Raw genomic sequence first — 22,659 nt, 5'->3', positions numbered from 1 at the left:
AACGCAGCCAAAAATATAAATAAATAAAAGAAATTTATTTAAAAAAAGAAAGGAAATTCTATTACATGCTGCAAAATGGATAAACCTTGAGGACATTATGCTAAGTGAAACAAGCCAGCCACGAAAAGAAAACTTCTGTATGATTCTACTTATATGAGGTATCTGAAGTAGTCAGAGTCATACAAACAGAAAGTAGGATTGTGGGTGCCAGGGGCTGGGGGCAGGGTAAATTGTTGTTGCATAAGGAGAGTTGTTGTTTAATGGCATAGAGTTTCAGTTGTGCAAAATGAAAAAGTTCTAGAGATACAACAGTGTATGTAGAGTTACAACAATGTGAGTATACTTAAACTATTGAACTATACGCTTTTTAAAAAGTCACCAAAGTGGATGCCGTTGTCTAAGAGAGTGTGTAGAAAAGATGTCAAGACAGAAACAGTAAGAAGCTAGTTATTTAAGAAATAGGCAGATTAAGAGATGCCATCAAGAGGCTAGCTAACAAAGAGTGGGACGAGAAGAAGCAGAAAAAGTCTAAGAGAATGCTGACATGAAATCCAAGAGAAGGAAGAATTTCTATTTAGGTTGTGGTGAACAATAGCCAATCAAGTAGAGAAGTCAAATAGGATAGAACTTTTTATAAGCCATTTGGATTGACAATTAAGAGGTCACTATGAACAGGTTCCTTGGAATTATGTAAGCCAAATGTCTTGAGGATTGAATGGGACTAAGAAAATATAGTAAATGTAGATGACTCTTTCAGGAAGTTGAGTATGAAGGAAATTGAGGAGTTGTAGTTTTGTGGGAAGGCAGTATTAAGGTTTTTTTTTTAAGATGCAAAAAATCTGAGCATGTTTTTAGAGGAAGAGGAAGTAGAGAGAGAAATTGAAGAAAGAAGAGAGGTTTATGGAATAAAATTATGGAACAAAACATACAGAAAGCATAGACGGAGGAGTGCTTTTGGAAAACTGGAAAACTTTGGGTATCTCTGAGATAAGAAGAAAAGACTGCTGAGTACAGGATGAGAAGGAGAGCTCTAGTGGAATTCAGATATCATGACCTCTACTTTAGCTGTAAAACATAAGATGTGATCATCTGGGAGAGAGGAAGATGGCTTGGCGTAGTGGCTGGAGGACAGTAGTGAATGTTTGACGTAGCCACTTTAGGAAATGGGTAAGTGGGCCAACTAGCTGAGGCTAGAAATCATAAATAATGCAACAAATTAGATAACACAGTTACACAATTTTCTTGGCATTCCAAGAGCAGATCGGAAAAAGCAAATGGTTGGGTTGATTCACATTCAGGGATTAGCAGAGGAGATGCAGTGTGTTAAGGTCATGGAGTGGAAGGAATTGGGAATGTTAGTAAGAAAATGGTTGAAACAACTGACCTCATAAACCAAACTGGATAAGGAAAGGGAAAAAAAGAGTAAAATCAGCTAGGAGTTTACAGACCAGATGAGGGAAGAGGTCGAGAAGACTAGTGCTTTTCAGAAGTTAGAAGGAGAATTTTAAGAGGGAATAGGGGACGTGGAAAGATTAGAGACTGGTCGTAGTATGAGATCTCTGAGGTAGAGCTATTATGAGTGACAACAAAATCTAGAATGAGGCCATGGGAACGTGTAGCTGCAGTGGAGGATGTCAAGGAATTTAAAAGCTAGTACCCACCCCATTTGGACAAGAAAGGTAACCCAGAATGGTATGACTCAGAACAGCAGGAAATACCCATGACCCTGAGCCCAAATTTTTTAATCACTGTGGAAGTGTGATATGAAGGTCGGCAAAAGGCAGAGATATGGATGGGGAAAGAGTGATGTATCAAGGGGATGTCAGAAGAGGAACAAAGAACTATATTCTGAAAACCACGAGAGAGCCAGAGAAATGTCAGCTCCATTTCCTGGTCTTGAAATAGGAATAATCTTCCCTTAAAGGGACCTTCATGGTCAGGAGGGAGTCGGGTTTCCATCATAGCAAAAAGATCAAAAGTTTGTTAGGGAAAGGTTAACAATATAGGAAAGTTTATTAGCAACAGGATGGTATTTTATTTATTTATTTTTCAGGATGGTACTTTAGAAGATAAAGTGAGATTAGTGGGAGAAAGAGCAAGCTGAGTTGTGTAGGAAAGCGAGAGCAGAGGAAAGAAAAAGTGACTAGAGACTTATATGAGGGAGACAGGACACAAATACTGAAGATTGCAGGGAGGTGAGAGAAGAAATGTGAATGGAATTAGTTAATTTTTGGCTGACTATTGTTTGTTGGAGATGAAGCAAAAGAAGTTGAGAGAGAGAGAGAAGGGATGTTAATACAACCAAAACACTAAGTATGCCTATATATTGTTTAGAAGAGATAAAGTAAAAGATGGTGACATAAAGGAAATGAAAACACTAAATTTTGGCTTCATATTGTTTAGGAGAGATGAAGAGAAATGGAGATTATATGGAAGTAATATCTAATATTCGTGCAGGCTCTGCTTTAAGTTTTAGGTTTCAGCTTTAAACATTTTGTTCTGAGGAAAAGCATCTAGGCACCTTCTCCCACCCCGACTTTCTCCACCTGTTTATCTTTCAGGACTGGAAATACATTGATTGCCTGATCTACAATGACCATAATTCAGTTCCACTTCCCCACATTGGTCCAGCTTTCTTACTTGTTTGTTTATTTATTAATATATAATTCACATGCCATAAAATTTACCACTTTAAAGTGTCTAATTGAATGGTTTTTAGTATATTCACATGGCGGTGCAATATTGTTGTATTGTACAATATTGCAATAAGGTTGTACATCACCATTATCTAATTCCAGAACATTTTCCTCACTCTAAAAAGAAGTTTTATACTTATTAAAGTCACTCCACATTTCCACTTTACCCCCAGATTCTATAAACCACTAATTGACTTTGATCTCTATGGATTTGCCTATTCTGGACAGTACATGTAAATGGAATCTTGCAATATTTGGCCTTTTGCATACACCTTCTTTCATTCAGCATAATGTTTTCAAGGTTCATCCCATGTCCTTTGTAGCATGTATCAAAACTTCATTCCTTTTTATGACTAAATAATATTCCATTGCATAGATATACCACATTTGTTTATACATTTATCCAATCGGTAGACATTTGCATTGTTTCCTTCTTTGGCTTTTATGAATTATGAATAATGCTGCTGTAAACATTCGAGTACAATTTTTTTGTGTGGATGTATGTTTTCAATTGTCTTGAACATATACCAAGAGTGAATTGCTGGATCATACGGTGACTCTATGTTTAACTTTTTGAAAAACTGCCAAACTGTTTTCCAAAGCAGCTGCATCATTTTACGTTCCTACTGGTAGTGTATGGGGGTTCCAATTCTTCCACTTTATCACCAACACCTGTTATTTTCCATTTAAAAAAATTTTAGCCATCCTAGTGCCTGTGAAGTGGTATGTCATAGTTTTGATTTGCATTTCCCTAATGACCAATGTTGAACATATTTTCATGAGATATGAGATGTCCATTCAAATTATTTGCCCATTTTTTAATTGGGTTATTTGTCTTTTTATTGTTAATTATAAAAGTTCTTTATATGTTCTAGATACTTGACCCTTATCAGTAAATGATTGCAAATATTTCCTCCCATTTTATGAGCCGTCTTTTTATTTTCTTGATAATGTCCTTTGAATAACAAAAGTTTTAAATTTTGATGAAGTCCAATCTATTTATTTCTTTGGTTGCTTGTGCTTTAGGTGTCATATCTAGGAACCTGGCATATTCATAAATAGCTCCCCTTTGCCTCTCAAAAGTGTCCCAGGGCTTCCCTGGTGGCGCCGTGGTTGAGAGTCCGCTTGCCGATGCAGGGGACACGGGTTCGTGCCCCGGTCCGGGAGGATCCCACATGCCGCGGAGCGGCTGGGCCCGTGAGCCATGGCCGCTGAGCCTGCGCGTCCGGAGCCTGTACTCCACAACGGGAGAGGCCATAGCAGTGAGAGGCCCGCGTACCACAAAATAAAAGTGTCCCAGTAGACAATAAATTATATGGGCACCCTACTAATAACAGTCTCAGGGATAGTTAATTAGAAGCCCCTGGGCAGGTGGATGAGTAAATACTCACTTATTTTACCCTTACTTCACCACAGCCAGTGTTAGCATTTGGCTTCTCTAAAGAAGATCTGCCAGCAGTTGTAGTTGCCATTTTGCATAGTTATTCATCAAATTTACGTTGAGCAACTACTATGTATCAATTACCTTTCCAAAGGGGGAAAATTACACCTGGAAATCGCAAAAAGAAATCTTTAAAAAATGCTTTTTTTTTTTTTTGCTAAAAGTAATAAACACAATTACAGATAATGAAAAGATTAAAAAGCCTGTATGCTCATTGCTCAAATATCATTATTTCATTTTTATTTATTCCCTTATAATCTTTGTTTATAAAACACTGATATTTTAGCATTGTTCAGTTATAAAGATTTTATATTTGGCTTTTTAAAAACAATATTTTATCATAATACTTAAGACAAAGTTTATTTTTAAATTTTGATCTCAGGGAGCATAAGGGAGAGGAAGCAGACAAAAGGAGAAAAGGTGTAAGTCAATAAAATATTATTAAGATGAGCAAGTATGGTCTATAAATGGATTTGTGCTCTGGTCTGTGAACGCCTGTAAGTTAACAAATTGAGTTCGAGAGTATGTAATTCTATTCCATATTATTAACATTTTTCTTTTTCTTTCTGATCTGTGACTCTGGCTCCACTGATTATCTTAACTATATTATATGGTTAATTTAATTTCTAGCTATTGTTCACAGTGGTCAGTTAAATATTCACATCTAGATAAGGTTCTCTATTCTAAGTTTATAACTAAACAAGAAGTTTGCCATATAAACTAATTTTTATTTCCTTCAAGAATATTGTGTCCCAAAGAAGTTGTAATAGATCTGTCTTCATAAACACAGTAACTGATAAGAATTTCCATAAGTATTTTTTATAATATTGTATATAGTTTTTCCTCATGTATGATAATTCAGCAAGAATACTATTTATCAACCAGTTAGAGTTCTTCCCTTTTACTGGGTAAATTCAATTTCTTGAGCTAGACAAATAATCTTATTATGAATTTTACAACAAATTATTTGAATCATCACATTATCTCATGTGGTTATTATTCAAAGGCATTTAATTTTTGAGTGGACGATCATCCATCATAAGTTTTTACATTCAAATGTCTGCAATTGGTGAATAAGGTTTTGGTGGGATATCTTATATGCTACTTATAAAGGATGAAACATTCCTAAATTAAAGCACTAAATTATTCTCTTAAATTGCCTGTCTACAGGTAAACAGTGTACTTGCCTAAAGAGCTTGCAGCTGAAATTAAGTGTTTGTGTAATATGCTTCTTCAGTCCTAGCTCTGGCTTGACCTATCCCATTCCTTAGGTTTTGGCTCATGTTTAGAACCGAGCCACTAAAGTCATTGAATTTTGCTCCTTCACCTTGATAAACTCCATGATTCATTTGGCTTATGATTGTGTTTCCTGTGGTTCCCATCAGGAACTTCCTGGCAGGGAAAAATTGACAAGCTGACCAAGAAGTCTTCTCATTCCTCTCAGCCCCACTTTTATTGATTCCCCACAGACACCTCCTTCCCCCTTCCTGGAGTCAGCTTTGGATCCCATCATCCAGAGCCTTCTCTCCCTGGCCACGGTAAGTTTGTTGCTGCCCATTACTCCCCCTTACCACCGAAACCTTCCTGTCCTGTTGTTCACTTCTTCAGGGTCACAATTTGCCCTGTCTTCCAAGGTGAAAACTGTATTAAAAAAGGAGTCAGAGGAGATCTCCAGGATTTTTTCTCCCATCTCTGGTTATAGCATTCAACATTGACTTCCTAAAGTCTCTTTCCTTGTCTTTCTTTTATGAAAGCCAGAGGAATGATTCTAACCATGAGATTTTATTTATTTATTTATGGCCACGCCCTTGCAGCTTGTGGGATCTCACTTCCCCAACCAGGGATTGAACCTGCGCCCTCAGCAGTGAAAGCGCAGAGTCCAGGGACTTCCCTGGTGGCGCAGTGGTCAAGACTCCGTGTTCCCAATGCAGGGGACCTGGGTTTGATCCCTGGTCAGGGAACTAGATTCCACATGCATGCCGCAGCTAAGAGTTCGCATGTCACAACTAAGGAGCCCACATGCTGCAACTAAGGAGCCTGCCTGCTGCAATGAAGACCCAGCGCAACCAAATAAATAAATATTTAAAAAAGAAAGAAACAAACAAAAACGCAGAGTTCTGACCACTGGACCACCAGGTAAGTGCCTAGCCATGAGATTTTAAAGGCAGATATGAAGGAAGAGCGGTATCATAGCAAAGTACAGAACCATTTTAGGTCCTCTTCACTCCTTGCCAATTACTCGTCCCTACAGGCAGGAGACAGCAGTTTTTCCCCCAGCCCTCAGGTCCATGTGATTGAGTGTTAGCAATGTCGTACCCAGGAACTGATGTTTATATGGCCAATGGTAATAAAATTAGTATGAATACAAATTTGATGTGCCATATGCATAGGACTTTGCTTGACATATGAGTAACAGTTAAAAGAAAACCAAATAAATGAAAATAATTTCATGGAGGTAGTAGGATTATGTCTTTGTTTCCCTGAGTTTAAAAAAAGATTGTGTTTTCAAGTTGATGTTAATAATAATATTTAAAAATAAATATGTGATCACATACCTAAAAAAGAAAGACTTTTAAAGGTATTTAACATATTTTATACAGTTTTTAATATATGTGGTACTATGATACTATGGAAAAGATATCAGACAAGGGTTCAGAAGGCCTGGTTTTAAAATCTTACTTCTGGAATTTTGTTCCAAACATGGACAAACTACTTACCTATTCTGGGATTTGGTTTCTATTTCTTTCAAATAATAACTACTCTATTTACCCTGAAGGGATTTTTTTAAGAATAACAATAGAATCTTTGAATTTTAAAACTGAGATCTTAGCGATCCTCTAGTACAACATGCTCATGTTCCAGAGGAGGAAATTGAGGCCCAAAGACGTAAATTGATTTGCTTATAAAATACATGATAGCAACTTTGGAACAAAATCAAACACTGTATTTCTTAATCTGATCAGAGAATGAGAAGTTGGAAGGGATGTTAGGGGTCCTAGTCAAGTATGAACATAATTGCAGTCGATTCTTGTGTAAAGTATCATCAAATATGTAGTTACAGATCTACCTTTGCTCAGTATTCCTCCTTAGAAGCACCAGCCCTGAATTTAACTGCTTCTTTCCAGGTTAGATTGTCTACTACTACTTACTTACCCTCATGCATCAAGGTCTGTGCTATGTTGTAAGTACTTCTTGGCTGAATTTTTATAGAGGTAGTTTGCCTACTGAAGAAAATCCTGCCCGTGGCCAAAAGTTCTTAATGGAAATTTAGTGTTAAAAGCTGTCATATACTACAGCAAGCTCAGCAGTACATTGACAAATAATGCTTGATAGACCAAAAAGTAGAAAGCTGTATCACAAAAGGCCAGCAGATCTTTTGTTGGAGTGAGGGCTATCAGTGTCATTTCAGGCTTAAGATCACACTGAAATCGACAGAGTGGAAGCTGTACCCAGCCCATGAGTTTTGTGACATGAGCTTTCCACATGTACACTCCAGTCTCCTCGATGGCTTCATCAACATTGAGCAAAGTCTGCTCCCAGGAACACTAGTTCTAAAAGATATTAGTGTGCATTCCTTTTTTTTTTTTTTAAGATATTATATTCCATTGTCAAATAAGCTTGGGAAACACGGCTTGAAATGCAGCCTACTAATATGCCTAATGACTCTTTAAGAAACGGCTATAAAATGTTAACATATAGTGTTTCTCAAATTTATTTAAGAATGCCTTTTTAAAGGAACAACTGTTAACATCTTGAGGAGTGCAATCTAGAGCAAGACCATAGAGCTACATGGGTATACGAGAGTCCCATTGTTTGGGTAGTACTGTTCTAGTATCATAGAATTTTATAATCTCAGGGGTAAAAGGAATCTTAAAGGGAATCTATCATTTTCAGTTTCCCAAATGTATAGTGGTTGGAACCTAGAGTTGTATCAGATGGGTTTGAACAGTAACTTAAAGTGAGATATCACATAGCCAGTCAAATGGGTAACTACTGGTTTACTTCATCATTTTTACATACACCATTAATTACCAACAATTCTACTTCTAAGATTGCTTCATTTATTGGTGGGGAAAATTATTCCTTTATAGAAAGCCAAGAAGATGTAGTATGGTGCATTATAGGATAAATATAAAGTATGTAAAATTCTCCATTCCTTCAACAGATATCTGATGAGTGCCTTCTGTGTGCCCAACAGTGACACCAAGTGTATTGACAAAAGCTGAAGTAAGTTGGGAGTAGAGAGATAAGGTAAGTGCCTAATAATGCTGGCTATCATTTCACAATGGGCAACATGCCAGTTATTTTGATTATATTTTGAATCTTCAGCACACCTCAGAGAGGGAGATATTATTCTCATTTTAAAGTGGGGAAACTGGGCTTCCCTGGTGGCCCAGTGGTTGAATCTGCCTGCCAATGCAGGGGACACGGGTTCGAGCCCTGCTCTGGAGCAACTAAGATCCCACATGCCGCGGAGCAGCTAAGCCCATGCACCACAACTACTGAGCCTGCGCTCTAGAGCCCGTGACCCACAACTACTGAAGCCCGCGTGCCTAGAGACCGTGCTCTGCAACAAGAGAAGCCACCACAGTGAGAAGCCCGCGCACCACAACAAAGAGTAACCCCCACTCGCCGAAACTAGAGAAAGCCTGTGCACAGCAACGAAGACCCAACACAGCCAAAAATAAAAATTAATAAAATAAATTTTAAAAAATTAAAAAAAAATAAAGTGAGGAAACTGAGATATGAAGCAGTTTTCTCTAGGTCAGGCCTACTAAGTGGTGGAATTAGGATTTGAACACAAGTCTCCAGATTTGAAAGCTGTGTTCTTTTCATTAATTATAATACAGCTTCTTCTTTTTTTTTTTTTTTTTAACATCTTTATTGGGGTATAATTGCTTTACAATGGTGTGTTAGTTTCTGCTTTATAACAAAGTGAATCAGCTATACATATACATATGTTCCCATATGTCTTCCCTCTTGCGTCTCCCTCCCTCCCACTCTCCCCATCCCACCCTTCCAGGCTGTCACAAAGCACCGAGCTAATATCCCTGTGCCTTGCGGCTGCTTCCCCCCAGCCATCTACCTTACTACGTTTGTTAGTGTGTATATGTCCATGACTCTCTCTCGCCCTGTCAAAACTCACCCCTCCCCCTCCCCATACCCTCAAGTCCGTTCTCCAGTAGGTCTGCGTCTTTATTCCTATCTTACCCCTAGGTTCTTCATGACATTTTTTTCCCTTAAATTCCATATATATGTGTTAGCATACGGTATTTGTCTTTTTCTTTCTGACTTACTTCACTCTGTATGACAGACTCTAGGTCTATCCATCTCATTACAAATAGCTCAATTTTATTTCTTTTTAAGGCTGAGTAATATTCCATTGTGTATATGTGCCACATCTTCTTTATCCATTCATCCGATGATGGGCGCTTAGGTTGTTTCCATGTCCTGGCTATTGTAAATAGAGCTGCAATGAACATTTTGGTACATGACTCTTTTTGAATTTTGGTTTTCTCAGGGTATATGCCAAGTAGTGGGATTGCTGGGTCATATGGTAATTCTATTTGTAGTTTTTTAAGGAACCTCCATACTGTTCTCCACAGTGGCTGAACCAATTCACATTCCCACCAGCAGTGCAAGAGTGTCCCCTTTTCTCCACACCCTCTCCAGCATTTATTGTTTCTAGATTTTTTGATGATGGCCATTCTGACTGGTGTGAGATGATATCTCATTGTAGTTTTGATTTGCATTTCTCTAATGATTAATGATGTTGAGCATTCTTTCATGTGTTTGTTGGCATTCTGTATATCTTCTTTGGAGAAATGTCTATTTAGGTCTTCTGCCCATTTTTGGATGGGGTTGTTTGTTTTTTTGTTATTGAGCTGCATGAGCTGCTTGTAAATTTTGGAGATTAATCCTTTGTCAGTTGCTTCATTTGCAAATGTTTTCTCCCATTCTGAGGGTTGTCTTTTGGTCTTGGTTATGGTTTCCTTTGCTGTGCAAAAGCTTTGAAGTTTCATTAGGTCCCATTTGTTTATTTTTGTTTTTATTTCCATTACTCTAGGAGGTGGGTCAGAAAGGATCTTGCTGTGATTTATGTCATAGAGTGTTCTTCCTATGTTTTCTTCTAAGAGTTTGATAGTTTCTGGCCTTACATTTAGGTCTTTAATCCATTTTGAGCTTATTTTTGTGTATGGTGTTAGGGAGTGATCTAATCTCATACTTTTACATGTACCTGTCCAGTTTTCCCAGCACCATTTATTGAAGAGGCTGTCCTTTCTCCACTGTACATTCCTGCCTCCTTTATCAAAGATAAGGTGTCCATATGTGCCTGGGTTTATCTCTGGGCTTTCTATCCTGTTCCACTGATCTATCTTTCTGTTTTTGTGCCAGTACCATACTGTCTTGATTACTGTTGCTTTGTAATATAGTCTGAAGTCAGGGAGCCTTATTCCTCCAGCTCCTTTCTTCGTTCTCAAGATTGCTTTGGCTATTCGGGGTCTTTTGTGTTTCCATACAAATTGCGAAATTTTTTGTTCTAGTTCTGTGAAAAATGCCAGTGGTAGTTTGATAGGGATTGCATTGAATCTGTAGATTGCTTTGGGTAGTAGAGTCATTTTCACAATGTTGATTCTTCCCATCCAAGAACATGGTATATCTCTCCATCTATTTGTATCATCTTTAATTTCTTTCATCAGTGTCTTATAATTTTCTGCATACAGGTCTTTCGTATCCTTAGGTAGGTTTATTCCTAGATATTTTATTCTTTTTGTTGCAATGGTAAATGGGAGTGTTTTCTTGATTTCACTTTCAGATTTTTCATCATTAGTATATAGGAATGCCAGAGATTTCTGTGCATTAATTTTGTATCCTGCTACTTTACCAAATTCATTGATTAGCTCTAGTAGTTTTCTGGTAGCATCTTTAGGATTCTCTATGTATAGTATCATGTCATCTGCAAACAGTGACAGCTTTACTTCTTCTTTTCCGATTTGGATTCCTTTTATTTCCTTTTCTTCTCTGATTGCTGTGGCTAAAACTTCCAAAACTATGTTGAATAAGAGTGGTGAGAGTGGGCAACCTTGTCTTGTTCCTGATCTTAGTGGAAATGCTTTCAGTTTTTCACCATTGAGGATGATGTTTGCTGTGGGCTTGTCATATATGGCTTTTATTATGTTTAGGAAAGTTCCCTCTATGCCTACTTTCTGGAGGGTTTTTATCATAAATGGGTGTTGAATTTTGTCGAAAGCTTTCTCTGCATCTATTGAGATGATCATATGGTTTTTCTCCTTCAATTTGTTAATATGGTTTATCACATTGATAGATTTGCGTATATTGAAGAATCCTTGCATTCCTGGAATAAACCCCACTTGATCATGGTGTATGATCCTTTTAATGTGCTGTTGGATTCTGTTTGCTAGTATTTTGTTGAGGATTTTTGCATCTATGTTCATCAGTGATATTGGCCTGTAGTTTTCTTTCTTTGTGACATCCTTGTCTGGTTTTGGTATCAAGGTGATGGTGGCTTCGTAGAAGGAATTTGGGAGTGTTCCTCCCTCTGCTATATTTTGGAAGAGTTCGAGAAGGATAGGTGTTAGCTCTTCTCTAAACGTTTGATAGAATTCACCTGTGAAGCCATCTGGTCCTGGGCTTTTGTTTGTTGGAAGGTTTTTAATCACAGTTTCAATTTCAGTGCTTGTGATTGGTCTGTTCATATTTTCTATTTCTTCCTGATTCAGTCTTGGCAGGTTGTGCATTTCTAAGAATTTGTCCATTTCTTCCAGATTGTCCATTTTATTGGCATAGAGTTGCTTGTAGTAATCTCTCATGATTTTTTTTATTTCTGCAGTGTCAGTTGTTACTTCTCCTTTTTCATTTCTAATTCTATTGATTTGAGTCTTCTCCCTTTTTTTCTTGATGAGTCTGGCTAGTGGTTTATCTATTTTGTTTATCTTCTCAAAGAACCAGCTTTTAGTTTTATTGATCTTTGCTATTGTTTCCTTCATTTCTTTTTCATTTATTTCTGATCTGATTTTTATGATTTCTTTCCTTCTGCTAGCTTTGGGGTTTTTTTGTTCTTCTTTCTCTAATTGCTTGAGGTGCAAGGTTAGGTTGTTTATTCGAGATGTTTCCTGCTTCTTAAGGTGGGCTTGTATTGCTATAAACTTCCCCCTTAGAACTGCTTTTTTTTTTTTTTTTTTTTTTTTTTTTTTAAATATTTATTTATTTTATTTATGGCTGTGTTGGGTCTTCGTTTCTGTGTGAGGGCTTTCTCCAGTTGTGGCAAGCGGGGGCCACTCTTCATCGCGGTGCGCGGGCCTCTCACTATTGCGGCCTCTCTTGTTGCGGAGCACAGGCTCCAGACGCGCAGGCTCAGTAGCTGTGGCTCACGGGCCCAGTTGCTCCGCGGCATGTGGGATCTTCCCAGACCGGGCTCGAACCCGTGTCCCCTGCATTGGCAGGCAGATTCTCAACCACTGCGCCACCAGGGAAGCCCCTTAGAACTGCTTTTGCTGCATCCCATAGGTTTTGGGTCGTTGTGTCTCCATTGTCATTTGTTTCTAGGTATTTTTTGATTTCCCCTTTGATTTCTTCAGTGATCACTTCATTATTAAGTAGTGTATTGTTTAGCCTCCATGTGTTTGTATTTTTTAAAGATCTTTTCCTGTAATTGATATCTAGTCTCATGGCGTTGTGGTCGGAAAAGATACTTGATACAATTTCAGTTTTCTTAAATTTACCAAGGCTTGATTTGTGACCCAAGATATGATCTATCCTGGAGAATGTTCCATGAGCACTTGAGAAAAATGTGTATTCTGTTGTTTTTGGATGGAGTGTCCTATAAATATCAATTAAGTCCATCTTGTTTAATGTATCATTTAAAGCTTGTGTTTCCTTATTTATTTTCATTTTGGATGATCTGTCCATGGGTGAAAGTGGGGTGTTAAAGTCCCCTACTATGAATGTGTTACTGTTGATCTCCCCTTTTATGGTTGTTAGTATTTGCCTTATGTATTGAGGTGCTCCTATGTTGGGTGCATAAATATTTACAATTGTTATATCTTCTTCTTGGATCGATCCCTTGATCATTATGTAGTGTCCTTCTTTGTCCCTTTTAATAGTCCTTATTTTAAAGTCTATTTTGTCTGATATGAGAATTGCTACTCCAGCTTTCTTTTGGTTTCCATTTGCATGGAATATCTTTTTCCATCCCCTTACTTTCAGTCTGATTGTGTCTCTAGTTCTGAAGTGGGTCTCTTGTAGACAGCATATATAAGGGTCTTGTTTTTGTATCCATTCAGCCAATCTGTGTCTTTTGGTGGGAGCATTTAGTCCATTTACATTTAAGGTAATTATCGATATGTATGTTCCTATTTCCATTTTATATATTGTTTTGGGTTCGCTACTATAGGTCATTTCCTTCTCTTGTGTTTCGTGTCTAGAGAAGTTCCTTTAGCATTTGTTGTAAAGCTGGTTTGGTGGTGCTGAACTCTCTCAGCTTTTGCTTGTCTGTAAAGGTTTTAATTTCTCCATCAAATGTGAATGAGATCCTTGCTGGGTAGAGTAGTCTTGGTTGCAGGCTATTCTCCTTCAGCACTTTCAGTATGTCCTGCCACTCCCTTCTGGCTTGTAGGGTTTCTGCTGAGAGATCAGCTGTTAACCTTATGGGGATTCCCTTGTGTGTTATTTGTTGTTTTTCCCTTGCTGCTTTTAATATGCTTTCTTTGTATTTAATTTTTGACAGTTTGATTAATATGTGTCTTGGCGTGTTTCTCCTTGTATTTATCCTGTATGGGACCCTCTGTGCTTCCTGGACTTGATTAACTATTTCCTTTCCCATATTAGGGAAGTTTTCAACTATAATCTCTTCAAATATTTTCTCAGTCCCTTTCTTTCTTTCTTCTTCTTCTGGAACCCCTATAATTCGAATGTTGGTGCGTTTCATGTTGTCCCAGAGGTCTCTGAGACTGTCCTCAGTTCTTTTCATTCTTTTTTCTTTATTCTGCTCTGCAGTAGTTATTTCCACTACTTTATCTTCCAGGTCACTTATCCGTTCTTCTGCCTCAGTTATTCTGCTATTGATCCTATCTAGAGTGATTTTAATTTCATTTATTGCATTGTTCATCGTTGCTTGTTTCATCTTTAGTTCTTGTAGGTCCTTGTTAACTGTTTCTTGCATTTTGTCCATTCTACTTCCAAGATTTCGGATCATCCTTACTATCATTATTCTGAATTCTTTTTCAGGTAGATTGCCTATTTCCTCTTCATTTGTTAGGTCTGGTGGGTTTTTATCTTGCTCCTTCATCTGCTGTGTGTTTTTCTGTCTTCTCATTTTGCTTATCTTACTGTGTTTGGGGTCTCCTTTTTGCAGGCTGCACGTTCGTAGTTCCCGTTGTTTTTGATGTCTGTCTCCAGTGGCTAAGGTTGTTTCAGTGGGTTGTGTAGGCTTCCTGGTGGAGGGGACTAGTGCCTGTGTTGTGCTGGATGAGGCTGGATCTTGTCTCTCTAGTGGGCAGGTTCACGTCTGGTGGTGTGTTTTGGGGTGTCTGTGGCCTTATTATGATTTTAGGCAGCCTCTCTGCTAATGGGTGGGGTTGTGTTCCTGTTTTGCTAGTTGTTTGGCATAGGTTGTCCAGCACTGTGGCTTGCTGGTCGTTGAGTGAAGCTGGGTGCTGGTGTTAAGATGGAGGTCTCTGGGATATTTCCACCGTTTAATATTATGTGGAGCTGGGAGGTCTCTTGTTGACCAGTGTCCTGAAGTTGGCTCTCCTACCTCAGAGGCAGAGCCCTGACTCCTGGCTGGAGCACCAAGAGCCTTTCACCCACACAGCTCAGAATAAAAGGGAGAAAAAGTAGGGAGAATTAGTAGAAGTATGAGTAAAGAAAGAAGGAAAGGAGGAAAGGAAGGAAGGAAGAAAGAAGCAAAGAAGGAAAGAAAGGAGGGAGGGAGGGAGGGAGGAAGGAAGGAAGGAGGGAAAGAAGGAAAAAAGACAGAAAGAAAGATGATACAGTAAAAATAAAATAAAGTATAATATAGTTATTGAATTAAAAAATATTTAGAAAAAAAAAAAGGGACGGATAGAACCTTAGGACAAATGTTGGAAGCAAAGCTATACAGAGAAAATCTTACACAGAAGCATACACATACACCTTCACAAAAAGAGGTAAAGGGGGAAAAATCATAAATCCTGCTCCCTGAGACCACCTCCTCAATTTGGGGTGATTCGTTGTCTAAAGGAGGGAAGGAAGGAAGGAAAGAAAGAAAGAACGAAGGTAAAGTATAATAAAGTTATCACAATTAAACTTAATTATTAAGAAAAAGAATTTTTAAAAAAAAGTCATGGACGGATAGAGCCCTAGGACAAATGGTGGAAGCAAGAGTATACAGACAGGATCTCACACAGAAGCATACACGTACACATTCACAAAAAGAGGAAAAGGGAAAAAAATCATAGATCTCGCTCCTAAATTCCACCTCTTCAATTTGGGATCATTCCTTGTCTATTCAGGTATTCCACAGATGCAGGGTATATCAAGTTGATTGTGGAGCTTTAATCCGCTGCTTCTGTGGCTGCTGGGAGAGATTTCCCTTTCTCTTCTTTGTTCTCACAGCTCACAGGAGCTCAGCTTTGGATTTGGCCCTGCCTCTGCGTGTAGGTCGCTGGAGGGCGTCTGTTTTTTCGCTCAGACAGGACGGGGTTAAAGGAGCCGCTGATTCGGGGCCTCCGGCTCACTCAGGCCGGGGGTTGGGGGATGGGGGTAGGAGGGGCACTACGTGCGGGGCGGGCCTGCAGCTGCAGAGGCAGCGTGACGTTGCGGCAGAGGCCGGCGTGATGTTGCACCAGCCTGAGACCCGCCGTGCGTACTCCCGGGGAAGTTGTCCCTGGATCCCGGGAACCTGGCAGTGGCGGGCTGCACAGGCTCCGCGGAAGAGGGGTGTGGAGAGTGACCTGTGCTCGCACACAGGCCCTTGGTGGCGGCAGCAGCAGCCTTAGCGTCTCCCGCCCGTCTCTGGGGTCCGCGGTTTTAGCCGCGGCTCGCGCCCGTCTCTGGGGTTTGCGCTTTCAGCCGCGGCTCGCGCCCGTCTCGGGGGCTCGCGCCCTCAGCCGCGGCTCGCGCCCGTCTCTGGGGTTCGCGCTTTTAGCCGCGGCTCGCGCCCTTCTCTGGAGATCCTTTAAGCAGCGCTCTTAAACCCCTCTCCTCGCGCACCAGGAAACAAAGAGGGAAGAAAAAGTCTCTTGCCTCTTCGGCAGGTGCGGGCTTTTCCCCGAACTCCCTCCCGGCTAGTCGTGGTGCACTAACCCCTTCAGGCTATGTTCAAGCCGCCAACCCCAGTCCTCTCCCTGAGCTCCGTCCAAAACCAAAACCCGAGCCTCAGCTCGCAGCCCCGCCCGCCCCGGCGGGTGAGCAGACAAGCCACTCGGGCTGGTGAGTGCCGGTCAGCACCGATCGTCTGTGCAGGAATCTCCCCGCTTTGCCCTCCGCACCCGTCGCTGTGCACTACTCCGCGGTCCCGAAACTCCCCCCTCCGCCTCCCGCAGTCTCCGCCCGCGGAGGGGCTTCCTAGTGTGTGGAAACTTTTCCTCCTTCACAGCTCCCTCCCACTGGTGCAGGTGCCGTCCTTATTCTTTTGTCTCTGTTTTTTCTTTTGCCCTACCCAGTTACGTGGGGAGTTTCTTGCCTTTTGGGAGGTCTGAGGTCTTCTGCCAGCCTTCAGTAGGAGTTCTGTAGGAGTTGTTCCATGTGTGGATGTATTTCTGGTGTATCCGTGGGGAGGAAGGCGATCTCCGCGTCTTACTCTTCCGCCATCTTCAAGGTCCCCCCCAGCTTCTTCTTTATTGTGACTTAAAATCTCAATTTGAGATTGAACAAAGTATAATAGTAGTTGAGAGGTGAAACATTTCCACCTGGTTAAAATTAAACTGGTTGTTCCTCAGAGTTCTGTCCTTGTCGTTTTCTCTCTTTATTTTTTCTCTTTCATTGTATTAGCTGTTCACTCCATGTAGAAACATTTTGAATCTAGTGCTCTCGTTCTGAACCCTCTTCTAAGCTGTAGTCCTCCATTTCTCCTTGGATGCTCTACTGTCACTTCAAATGTGATGTGTTTACAATTAAACTTATTATTTCCTCCTCCTAATTTAATTCGCTTAGTCACTTGGGCTCAAATGACTTTCATCTTTGAATCCCTTGTAAAATTAATGGTTGGACTCAATGATACATAATATCCCTTCCAGCTCTAAAATTCTAGTGTTGTTATTCTTGTATCACATACTCAGTCAAAATGAATCACTTTCTCTGCTTTGGCCAAGAATAAATAATTTTGCGCTCAAATTATTTTCCAGAGTTATTTCAGTATCTTACAGAGTATATCCTACTCATCCATTATTATGCATTCTTCAAAGCCCACTTTAAATGCCATCTCTTTCTTTAAACCTTTCATGAGCCTCCCAACTGGACTTCACAGCATTTGCTCTCTCCTTCAGGATCTAGAATATCTTTGTATCTTTCTCAGCGTAGTTTACAGTACCCTACACACACACACACTTGTGGGATAAGGAGGGTGCCTAGAGCGATGCTTGGCAAGGGATGGAGCCTGAGCAGGGTGGAGAGGGATTTTGGGGTTTCAGAACCTTAGTGGGATAAGCGCAGCATCCTCCAAAGGGAGAGATGGCAGCAATGGGTGATTGCTTAAATATAGGAGAGGTGTTCAAACAAGTAAATATCTCAAAGATAACAGGATCCAGCATTCTTTCTGTAGGAGAAAGGAGTTACAAATGTGGAAGGGAGGAAACTAGAATAAACTGTGTGATGCTGGATTGGAGGTATTACTGTGAACATGTGGTTTTTCAACATACATAGTTAAATAAAGAAATCTAGCTATAAATGTGTAATGTGTGAGTATACATATATAGATGCACTGTATATGTGTATGAATGTACAAATATTCCTTAGCTACAAACCCTAAGACAGCCTGAGCAGTGATACCTCAGTAGCAGTGAGCATGCCTCGTGCTTCTAAATTCCATTCTTGGGGACGTCCCTGGTGGCTCAGTGGTTAAGAATTAGCCTGACAATTCAGGGGACATGGGTTCGAGCCCTGGTCCAGGAAGATCCCACGTGCTGCAGAGCAACAAAGCCCATGCACCACAACTACTGAGCCTGCGCTCTAGAGCCTGCGAGCCACAACTACTGACCCCGTGTGCCACAACTACTGAAGCCTGCGCGCCTAGAGCCTGTGCTCCGCAACAAGAGAAGCCACCACAATGAGAAGCCCGTGCACTGCAATGAAGATTAGCCCCCGCTCGCCACAACTAGAGAAAGCCTGTGCGCAGCAACGAAGACCCAATGCAGCCAAACATAAATAAATAAATAAATAAACAAACTAACTAACTAAATACCATTCTCCACTAAAAGGAACCGACACTCCTGGATAAATGGCTGCATCCAGGTGCCAGAAAGTAAAGGATTACTCAAAGAATGATGGAGGTGTGTCAAAAGGGCACAGAATAGTAAAATGTTAATGAATAATATGGATGGTGAGATATATGTTATATAAAACTTTTTCCAATTTTCTGTATTTAAAAAATGTTTTACAATAATACATTGTGAAAGGATTTAAAACACACAAAGACACAGAAGCCAGCATGAATGGGTGAATCCCACTGACCAAAGTTGGGACAATTTGAACTCCAAAATAAACAATGATGAATTATAACACATTTAATAAAATAGGAAACTCTGAATTCATACTGATAGAAATAAATTAATTGAAAGTTTGATGAGAAACAAAAAAATGTACATAGTTTCAAAGAATTTCCCCCACAAAATACTTCCTAATTACAAAAAGGAAAAAAGTAACTACTGGAGAAGCCTGGCAGACACTACCTTATTGAAATAAACACCCGTAATGAGACATTAAAATCATGTGCCACCTCACAGGATGCAATGAGAAGAACAGAGCATCACTTCTCTGAGAGTCCTGCCAAAGACATCTACCCTGAATCTAATCATGAGTAAGCATCAGACAGATGCAAAGTGAAGGCCATTCTGTAGAATAATTGGCCAGGAATCTTCACAAGTATCAAGGATATGAAAGTCAAAGAAAGACCAAGGAAGTGTTCCAGATTGAAGGTGACTAAAGATACAAGTAAGTACAGTGCTTGATCCTGAACTGAATCCTTTCATCATAAAGAGCACTATTGGGACAACTGGCAAAACATAATGTATCACATAAATATTTTGATTTTGATAGTTACATTGTGATTATGTAATAGAGGTGCTTATTAGTAGAACTACACACTAAAGTATTTAGGGACAATGTGGCATTGTGTCAGCAACTTAGATCACACATGGTTCAGGAAAGAATAGTGTTTTCTGTACTAGCAACATTTCTGTAAGCTTGTGCTTGTTTCAAAATCAAAATTGAAAAATTACGTTCAAAATGCTGAGTATACTAGAAAAACGCACTTGACTTGGAGCCAAGAGGTTGTTAATCCCAGTTCCGCCAGTGACTGGGTGTGTGACCTTGAGCAAGCTACTTTACGTCAGGCCCCAGAGTTTCGGGCTGTAGGACACAAGGCTCTCTAAGGCCCCTTCCCAGTCTACCATTCCACCACCTACACCCACGGCATTCCCTGCCTGAATTTCTACAGGCTCCAGTTGTGTCTTAGACTTCAGATGCCCCAAGGATTCTGGGTAGCGTCGAAAACAAACAAAAATGGGTGTGGCCAAGCTCTCCAGACTGCAAAGACGCTGCCCTGGCCTCAATCTAGGCCGCAGTCTCTGCCATCGCTCTTTCGGAGGTGGAGCAGTCACGCCTGCCAGTGTGGGCGCTCGATAGCTCGGCGGCCGGCTGGCGGGGCCTCGGCGCGGTGCGGGGCGCGTTCCCAATCGCTGGCTCCCGCCGCACTCCAGGCTCCGAGCTTTCAGTCCCGCCCCGCGCGCGCCCCTCCCGCCGTCGCTACCGCCTGTGAGTCCCAGCGCTGTGGATCCGATAACTTGGCGAGGCTGGGACGGTCGCTGAGTCGTGGTCGTGGGGGACCGCGGGGGCGAGCAGTCGGGAATCCCCGCAGTGGAGGCAGCTCCCGGCGCGAGGGGGCGGTGTCCGTGCTGCCTGCTGGCTGGGAAGAACCACACACCGGGGCCTGCACTGTAAGTTGAGCGGCTTGAAGCTCCCCGGGGTGGTCGCGGCAGCGAAGCGGTGGAGAAAGCTGGGACCCCGGGAGCAGGAACGGGACGAGGGATTAGGTGATCTGGCCGAAGGGGCCGGAGCCCGCCGAGGAGGGGCTGAAGTGCGGCGCGGGGATGGCAGAGTAGCCGTGCACTCCGTTCTTCCTCTTGGGCTCCGGGAAAGTCTGGTTTCCCCCGTGCACAACAGGTAGGCGTGGACTCTGGCCGCCGGCGGCAGCCCCCAGGCTTGCGGGGAAGGTCGGAAGGTCGGAGCCCGTTTCGCCGGCGCGCCACTCCCCGGACCCGCCCTGGCGGCGCCCGCCGCGCCGGGGGTTGGCCGGGAGCGGGGCCCCAACCCGAGCTTCGGGAGAGGTTCTCCGAACGCCCGCGCGCAACCTTGGAGGCGCGTTTCCGGGAGCAGTGGAGTGGATTATGGACAGTGCCTTCTCGCAAGGAAAGCAAGCCTTTGCCGGGGTAGCATTTGCTTAGTACGAGGAAGCATTTCTTCTTACCCTACTTTGGGCCAGCACAGTGTCATTTCAAAGGATTATAAAGTCTTTGGAAACTTTATGAAGCGCTTTATGGTATTTACTAGTCACAGTAATGTATACCTCGGGCAAGGTAAGATGACTTTTGTAACTGTCAAGTCAGAGAATAGGTGTCAAATGATTTGCGCTCCTTTATTAAAGGTCATAGTTATACACTGTTTTTATGTGCAGTCATTTATTCAACAAATACTCAGCATCTTTTATGTGCAGGCTCAGTGCCCTTAAGGAAGTTGACAGCCTAGAGAAGACGTTAAAAGGGAAAAAAGGGGCCCATAAATAGGGTTCTGAACTTTGTCAGAGAAAATACTCTGGCGAGATTATAGTGTAAGGAAAAAGTGTGCTTGGAGCTGGGATTAAGTGGATGGGGAAAGGAGAATTGCCCAGTTTCGTTTTCAAACATTTTAGAAAGTATGTCTTTGAGAAAGTGGTTTTAGATCAGCATTGAAGTCGAGATTCGTTTTACATTTTAATACCATAGATTTTTTTCCCCTTTAATGAAATGGGTAAGCAGGCAGAGTTTATAACAAGAATAGTGACAGTTGGAAAAAGTACAGCTGTTTTATATAGATAGTTATAGTATGGGAAGATTCCTAAACTGATGGGAGACCTGAATTTTAGCTTAAGCTCCTCCACTGCTGTTTATGGATCTTTGTTAACTTTTCTCTTTTTTTTTGTTTATCATTGTATCTGACTTAAGAACAGAAAATACATAATCCAAAGTACCTTAAAAATTTTAAATTGCACTAATAATACGTTCTCTAAGGAAAAAATATAAGAACTTTTGTCTTTAAGCAATACACGTATCTTCCTTTCTTCCATTCACCTTTATTTCAAGAAGGGGATTGAGAGAGTTGATAACCTTTATGAGCTTTTCTTAATTATCTTTTGAATAAAATAAAAGATTAAACTCTGGATTTGTTTAGGTCCCTTCATATTCTAAAATTCGTTTATTCTAAATCCTGATTAACCAGTTTAATGACATCGGCATTTATTTAAAAAGGCTTTATTGACTCTTGTGTTTCATTAATTATCCATAGTATAGTTGATGGGTTTGAACAGCCCCTTCGTGGGACCTTAGTCCTCTCACATAAAAGCATTTCTGCATTTTAAGGAGACTGCAGAAACTGTTATTAAACTTCATTTAAGAAATGAATTAACTGAGGCCTAAGGAATTAGTAGAGACTTGTTTATATAATTTAATTGAATCCTTTGTCTAGTTGTAGTGTTAAATTCTTTGGATTACACTAGGGGTCAGCAATTGACAGGCTGTGGGTCAAATCCAGCCTGCTGCCAGTTTTTATAGATAATGTTGTACTGGAACATAACCACACATCTATTTATGGCTGTTTATGTATTGTTTATGAGTAGTTGTGATAGCCACTGTGTGGTCCACACAGCCTAAAGTATTTACTCTCTGGTCCTTCACAGGAAAAAATTGCTGACCCTGGACTAGAACTCTGTAAACTCTTAATCACTATATCTTTTGTGGGAGGAAGTAGGTTAAGTTCAGTTTTAATTCTTCATCATTTTCATTATGTTAGGTGAACTACTGGATCCCATAAATGCTTCCACATCCTAGATGTGTAATGATGGAAAAAGGTCATGCCTTTTCTGTTATATTTACCTAATAATTTTTAATTTCAACAATTCTAGCCTTTTGGAAGGCTAGAGAAAGGGAAGAATTTTTACATGTTTTCTAACAACTTTATAATTTTAGTTTTAATTTAGATCTGATGTGGAATTTTTTTTCATTTAGTAAAGTCTCTTTTTAATATTTGTGTTTTTCACAAGTAACAGTAAGT

General features: G+C 40.6%; 2 protein-coding genes across 10 annotated transcripts in view; both read left to right on the top strand.

Moving 5' to 3' along the window:
• DTD2 (D-aminoacyl-tRNA deacylase 2) overlaps nucleotides 1-22,659 on the top strand; it is a 51,874-nt gene that overhangs the window by 19,788 nt on the left and 9,427 nt on the right. For 2 of the 3 annotated variants that reach the window (XR_004348681.1, XM_032624393.1), the window contains 3 exons: nucleotides 5,607-5,675; nucleotides 8,303-8,388; nucleotides 8,560-8,577. Coding sequence is in view for 1 of the 3 variants with exons in the window: in XM_032624393.1 (XP_032480284.1) it covers nucleotides 5,607-5,675; nucleotides 8,303-8,363 (130 nt within the window). In the remaining 2 variants the exon portion in view is untranslated. Of the gene's footprint in view, nucleotides 1-5,606; nucleotides 5,676-8,302; nucleotides 8,389-8,559; nucleotides 8,578-22,659 lie in introns of those variants that run through there. The other variant, XR_004348682.1, reaches the window with a different exon arrangement.
• The window catches only part of HEATR5A (HEAT repeat containing 5A), a 111,508-nt gene continuing 108,851 nt past the window's right edge, over nucleotides 20,003-22,659 (top strand). For 4 of the 7 annotated variants that reach the window (XM_032624377.1, XM_032624378.1, XM_032624374.1 and 1 more), the window contains exon 1: nucleotides 20,044-20,291. The gene's annotated coding sequence lies outside the window, so the exon portion shown is untranslated. Of the gene's footprint in view, nucleotides 20,292-20,791; nucleotides 20,931-22,659 lie in introns of those variants that run through there. The other 3 variants (XM_032624379.1, XM_032624381.1, XM_032624376.1) reach the window with 3 other exon arrangements.

Source organism: Phocoena sinus, chromosome 2, assembly GCF_008692025.1.
Source record: "Phocoena sinus isolate mPhoSin1 chromosome 2, mPhoSin1.pri, whole genome shotgun sequence".
In the NCBI taxonomy this organism is placed as follows: domain Eukaryota; kingdom Metazoa; phylum Chordata; class Mammalia; order Artiodactyla; family Phocoenidae; genus Phocoena; species Phocoena sinus.
Note: the sequence above shows the minus strand (reverse complement) of the source record. Positions and strands in the feature narration are given on the sequence as shown.